This window comes from Phaethon lepturus, unplaced genomic scaffold (assembly GCF_000687285.1).
Source record: "Phaethon lepturus isolate BGI_N335 unplaced genomic scaffold, ASM68728v1 scaffold50434, whole genome shotgun sequence".
Lineage (NCBI taxonomy): Eukaryota > Metazoa > Chordata > Aves > Phaethontiformes > Phaethontidae > Phaethon > Phaethon lepturus.
The window spans coordinates 4863-11723 of NW_010537981.1; the positions used below are offsets into that span (position 1 = coordinate 4863).

Here is a 6861-nt window from a genome sequence, read left to right on the forward strand (position 1 = left end):
AGTCGGCTTTGTGGGGTGGGAGGCTTCATGCTCCGAGGTTAGTAGGTCAGGTGCTGGATCACCTGAAGAGGTGGAAGAGTGGAAGAAGAGTGCTTTAATCTCCAGGGCTGAAGGCAGCGTTGGCCCTCTGCTGGGGGTGAGGTTAGCTGCCTTACCTCAAGCCAGCTCCTTCCTGCTTAACTTGAATGATTATGAGTGTCTGTTCAAGTGGGACTTGGCTCCAACAGGGACCCCGGTGGCTGAAGGCACCTGATGATTGGAAAGGGGTGGGATTTTGGCCACTTCCTCAGGCTAGATATGAAGTACTATCCGCTCTATAAATAACAGTTCCCAATTCTGTTTCTAAAGCCCACACTAGCCTCGCAAGCAGCACGAGTAGATTTCTGCATTTTACTTGGGGAGTGGGCTGTTGGCAATGACGAGCTTCCACTTTACAACAACCTCCCAGGCATTGCGTTATGGAGGGTTACCTGGCCAGAAATGATTCTGCATTTATGAAGTGTAGGGTCTTGGTATGAGCCTGTTTATTCTTGGTTAGGATGGGTTACTTCATGTTAACGATGCATACTTTGCCTGTTGGAGTTGTTAATGCCAGTCTTCCCTCATACTCGTCATTGTAGTGTGACGAGGGCTAGATGGTGTCCTGACGAGGGGTTGTATTCAGTTCACTGACTCCTACAAAGCAAGGCACATTCAAGGCTCATGTGTTTTCAGAGGTACAGCTTGCTGGACCCAAGCTTGATGTACTAAGGCAATCTGCGTCACTGTCTTCCATTTTTGTGGCCTCTGCAATGTTGGAGAGCAGTGGTGCCCCACACAGTGCTTGGGTTTGGGACTGACCAGCATGGGCTGCTCAGCTGCATGCTGGGTCTCAGCAGCTCCTGCACTGAGAAACTTTCACACCTCATTTTGGGGCTTTGTTAGAGAAATTACGTTTATTTTCAGCGACGTCTTTGAGAGCTGCTTCCATCATGTGCCAGCGGGACAATTACAGGTAAGTGAAATTAAAAAAAGGGAACTCATGTGGGCAGTGATTTTCACATGGGCAAAACTGGTGGCAGTCACTTGGGAGCGTGGCCCTAAGCTCTCCGAAAGGGTTGCCACGATGACTTGGAAGTCACTGGAAGTCTCCCTCATGGGCAGGCAGGGAGAGGCTTAGCCCGGAGCGAGGTCTTTGGGAAGTAGCAGTGAGGGTGCAGATAGCTCTCTGGTGATCCCTTTGCCTGGTGTAAAATGAGCATGTAGGTAAAAGTCTTACACGCAACTGCTGGAGACCTGCAAGCCGGCTGCGGAAGGTGGAACTCGGAGGGGTTGTGATAGCAGCTGCTGCAGAAGCCACCTGTATGGTTTTCCTGGTTTACCACTCTTTCTGCAGGGCCTTGACACTAGTTTCATTTCTTGAGCAGTAACTGTGTCCACAGCTGTGCAGCTTGTTTTTGCTGCAGCTGAAGAAAAAGAAAAATGTAGTGAGAATAGGCAATGCTGAACGCAGGTTATGGAAAGGTTGTGACACAGCTACATTTGGTGTTGCTGGGTGATTTAAAGCAAAAGGAAGGAACTTGGAAGTCCTGCCAAAATATCTAAACCATTTTGTTTCCAGTCGTTCATGAATCAGAACCTGGAAAGCCACCCTGTTTATAGCAGTCTTGCAAGCACCTGTATGGATATTGCCAATATCAACTGCTTTGCACCGAAGGCACACCTGAGGGTCTGAACTGAGTGGAGTTTTTTTCCCCAGCAACAGTCATCCTTCAGCTATAGCTATAAGATGCACAGTGAAGTGCTCCTGCAGCAGCTGCTCAGCTGCTTCTCTGTCCCAAGGGACTGGAGAAAGCTGATCTGGAAGCATCAGAGGGATGACTGGTGGAGGATCTCATTCAGCGGTGCGTTCTCCAGCCATCATTGCAGACGCTTAGCTGGGCTTTGGCATTATGGACCTGTTGAAGTTGGAGAAGAGTCTACCTCACATCTATACCAATACTGCATATATATTTTAATTAAGCTTCAATCTATGTACTTTCCTAGCAAAGGTTCCATCGTTTTCCTTCCTTCAGCTGGAGCACTTGACAGTTCTGTCCTTTTCCTCCTCCCCCCTTCTCCAAAAGTGACACCCTTCAGTGAATCTCAACAGTTTACAGTGAAGCTGGAATTCGTTGCATTAAAGAATACCTGATGTTCTCATGTAGTTTTAGGTGTGCACATGTGTGTGTGACTGTTCTTTGCATGTGCTCAGTGCAAATCAGCTTTTGCAGGATGCCCATCCTAGCTTAAGCACAGGACTCTGAAAACCTCTGAGCACTGATAATATAGATAGTATATATAGCTATATGAAACATTCTGCTGATGCAAGAAGCCGTAATTTCTAATATCTTCAGTTACCTATGAAATTTTGACTGTGGTTTGTATTGAATGCATTGGGTGTGGTAACTGAGTTACCACCAAAGGGCAACCTGATTCTGCCCCTAGAAAGCAGCAATTAATTGGTAATTACATGTAAGCGTATGTGGTTCGGATTGGAAAGTGTAAGAAATACAGGAGCGAAGCTGTACTTGCTGTTTGGTTTCTTTATTCCGTCATGGATCCTGAAGACCAGGATCAGCAGAAGTCCCTCTCCAAGCTGGCAGAGCAAGTAGAGCAGTGGGAAGAAGTACAGGGGGCCGACGATTCCTGGGGCGAAGGCGACCTTGAGGATGGTCGAGCAAAGCTGTACGTTCTGGCGGCCAGTTTCCATGCACACTGTCCACCTGCATCTGAAGGAGGAGAACAGATTTAATCCACTTTTAAACAGTTTAAAATGAAGCTCTGCCCCCTTTGCTCTTGCAGTGCTTCATGCGTTTGCCTGTGCTAACAGCTGCTTTATCAGGAGCAATACTGGCATCCCCAGAAGGTTTTGGCTCGTGCTCCCTTTGCAGTCTGCAGAGACAGACCATGCTATGAACGTGGACTTCGTGCTTAATGGTGCTTGGAGGTTTTGTGTCCTGCTCTGGGCGCTGCAGCTTGCTGCAGGCAAAGAATTTGCTTCCAAGGTGAGAAGAGGAGTCCAAGGTGCAAAGGTAAAAAAAAGTAGTGAGGACTAGTGGGCTTCCTACCTGGGTTAGATAGGATGAGAAAGGGAAGGACTGGCTTCTATATGATGCAAGGTTTCCATCCTGAATTCCTGGGGTTTCAGCTGAATGCACTGACTGGTCTGGGACAATTACCAGCTGAGGAAGAGTTGTATGACTTGGGGTTTGGTCTCTGTCGGTATTCCCTAGTTCTTTGTTGTTCTTTGTTGCTGTTCATTCTCTTCTTCCTCCAACTCCGCTGGAGCAGAGGCTGTAATGCATGCTTAGCAGGTCACTAGTGACCTCAGGACAAACCCATCCATCCGCTTGTTCAGTGAACCTGCATAATGGACTTCCACCCCTTCCCTGGTGATGAGGTACCTATGTCAAAAACTGCTCCAACTGTTCCTCCCCTCTCCACTGAGCTGAGCAGAGGTTGCACTCATTTCTCTCCCCACTCCAGGTGTGGGAGTACTGACTTGGGACCAGCTTGCAGTGCATCTGCTCGTACTCCTCGGGCCCGTTTTGGGAGACTGCAATCAGTGTTTATTTTACAAAAGCACATCCATGTTGAAACCCATGTTTTCACCATTGCTCCATAGGCCCAGAGCTGCCATACCTCTCTGCTCTGCTGATGATAGAGAGTGAGGGGAGAGGGAAGTGGAGGAACATACCGGTCATTAAGCTTGAAGACTGCAGAGGGAGCATAGCCCAGCAGGAAGAAGATCCCACAAGGGATGGTGAGAAAACAACCATGATACCGCTTCCCACATTGGCCACAGACAGAACAATTATTGCAGCAGATGACAGTAGAAGCACCACCACCCCTGCCTAAAATAAAAGTGGTCAAGACATGGACAAGAAAGAAATCCCCAGGAAAAATTGCCTCAGCTGTTGGAAGCAACTGTGGCCAGTTCCCTGTCCGTCACATATGTAAGTATATAGTGAGAATGCATAAATGCTTTTCATGGGCATAAATGTTACATGTAATCAACAAGAGACCATCTTGTGGTTATTACCTAGTGAGATCTTAAATAATCAAGCACCTTTCTGATCTATATGCAAAATGACTGGTTCTTGCTCCACCAGCCACTTGTTTCTTAGGCAGTGCTATGTGTCTCTCTGTCCGGGTCCCTTTGTGACTCTAGTCCACCCAAAGCTCACAGGTAGAGTCTGCCTACAGCAGGTCTGGAAGGTGGTGGCTGCATTTTTAGGTCATCTCATTGGAGTCTGGTGAGTCAGCAGATGAAGCAGCTGGGGAATTTTCAGAGGCAGAGTACACAGCTCTCCTGCCTGTCTCTCCACTTTGGAGTCCAATTTGGATGAAGTTCCCCAGGTGTTTTTTAAAAGCAAGTCTCCACCCCCTTCCTCATTTGTAGAGGAGATAAATGGAAATGCAGTGTTAGCAGAAAGGGACATGACCAAAGGGTCAACTGGGCTGGTGTAGGTCACCTTCTTATGCTGGGCTTTTAAAGCTTCTTTAGAAACCACCACTGCTCTATGCTGGGTAAAGGAACCTTTGAAGTGGTTTGGTCCTCCTGCATCTGCTCTAGCCTGACTCCCAGGTACCCATGCATCTTAGAGGTTAGTGATTCCTCATGCCTTTTTATCAGGTCTGTTACTGAGTCTTGGCACCCAGTTCTTGCTGTGCTTGGTCCCAGTTTCTCTGAGATAAAGTCTTAGCAGATGAAACTATGAAAAGTGGGTTTCCAAAGTTGTTAGCAGCTCTCCAGGTATTGCTAGTGAAGCTCTTGAGTTAGACAATGGTGTAGTTGGTTGTCCAGATTTCCCTTTTGCTGTTTAAATGCCTGATGTACAAAGGAGGCAGGGAGATGATTCCAGGCATAAGCAGCCACTTCGTGATCTGGTGGCTTCTGCTGGATAGATATCTCACTGATGTAAGCAGCAACTTACTTGTTGTGTTGTGATTGTTGTGATGTGTACAACTTGTGACATGACTCTTGCCCTGTGCTAGACCCCTGAAAATAGTGGGGTGTTTTGGTGGGGGTTTTTTGTTTTTTTTTAAATCTGGGGTCTGCTTTGGTTACAGCAGTAGTTGGGGGCAGTGCCTATGAGGCTTATTAGTGGTGCTTGTAGCAAAAGAAAATGAAGTTAAAACTGAAGCCAACAAAGGACAGCAAAGTAGGAAGTTGCCTAAAAAATGTTGTTTGGGAAAGGTGGAGCACTTCTCTTTGGGCAAATATTTTAATTATTAAAGTGGTGGAGTGGATGTCTTGAGTTTTATCCTCAACCCTTTCATTGATTTGTGGTTTCCTTTAATGAAGTTAGTATTTCTGTGCCTCTATTTCTGAAAACTTCCTTGAGGCCCTTGGTTGAAAGGCAACTATCACAGGGTACTTCTTACCTTGATGATAAAGCCAGCGTACTGTGGTTTCTTCTCATTCAAGGTGATGCTGATGGCACAGGGGACTAGCATTAGGACCAGGGAGGTGTTTATTCCTTTGTAAGGCACCTTGCCCTCCAAATCACCCTCGTATAGTCCTCCCGAGTAAAGGTACAGAAGCAGAGGCATTAGTCCAATTGCCAGGACCGTTGAGCATGTGGTCATTACAATGCTGAGATGAAGAAAGGACCCTTCAGTACAAGAAAGACACTTTCTATGGAATGCACTAATTTTTCTTACTAACCTGGACACATGGTTTTAATAGAAGACTTTACCTCACTCTTCCCCAACCTGTCATGAAGTTTCCCCATCACTATCAGGTTGTATAAGGATGTGACATGAATAGAGAGGGGGAAAATGACTCAAGTTCTACAAGCTCAGAAAGAACCCTCGTTATGGGTACAGCTCACATTTCAGAAATTCACAAGTGACAGAGAAAGTAATACTTGGTATTTTCCCCCTGGATCTTGTTTTATCACTAGGGTTTGTTGGATTGTGGGGTTCTGCTAATTCCACATTTCTGATGCAGCCCCTCCAGACGGCGTGCTCAGTTTACACAGAACTATATACTGCTATATGGATAGATATAGCATATAGATGCTATGTGGAGCTGAAGAAGTCTTCCTGCACCCTTCTCATCAAGAGCAGCATGCCATATGCTTCAGAGAAAGCTACAAAATCCTATTTTATGGTAAAACTGAGAGAAATTGACTCATTGAGCAATATGGGTGCTTTAAAAATATTCTAGATTTACTAGAATAGTATCATTTAGGTTGGAAAAGACCTTGAAGATCATCAAGTCCAATCGTTAACCTAGCACTGCCAAGTCCACCACTAAACCATGTCCCTAAGCACCACATCTACACATCCTTTAAATACCTGCAGGGATGGTGACTCAACCACTTCCCTGGGCAGCCTGTGCCAATGCTTGACAACCCTCTAAACCTCCCCTGGTGCAACTTGAAGCCATTTCCTCTTGTCCTATCATTTATTACTTAGGAGAAGAGACTGACACCCACCTCGCTACAGCCTCCTTTCAGGTAGTTGTAGAGAGCGATGAGGTCTCCCCTGAGCCTCCTTTTCTCCAGACTAAACAATCCCAGTTCCCTCAGAACCTAGACCTTTCACCAGCCTTGTTGCCCTTTGGACACGCTCCAGAATATAGAAAAGAAATTTTTTACTAGAAAAATATTCTAGACTTTTTTCAGTCTTTATTGAGCTTCTTGGGGATTGCTAATGTTGATTAAGCTGGCTTCTGAACCAGTCATACGACTAGATTGACCTGGGCAATGAACGCGTACTTTGCTTGCCTTACCTGAGGTTCATGTCCCCTCTCAGTGCCAGACTAAAGATGTCGGAGAGTTTTTCCCCTGGGCAGCAGCCACAGATCACAGAATCACTAGGTTGGAAAGG

The 6861-nt window shown here is 46.3% G+C and overlaps 1 protein-coding gene across 1 annotated transcript; it reads right to left on the reverse strand.

Moving 5' to 3' along the window:
* Positions 1 to 1357: 1357 nt before the first annotated feature.
* On the reverse strand, positions 1358 to 6852 carry SLC10A1 (solute carrier family 10 (sodium/bile acid cotransporter), member 1; the record flags this gene model as incomplete). The annotated part of the gene is given in 6 exon segments (XM_010286630.1): positions 1358 to 1445; positions 2550 to 2750; positions 3719 to 3773; positions 3776 to 3875; positions 5410 to 5620; positions 6764 to 6852. Coding segments are annotated over 6 exon segments (744 nt in total), but the record flags the coding sequence as incomplete, so codon positions are not given.
* Between the last annotated feature and the right edge of the window lie 9 nt (positions 6853 to 6861).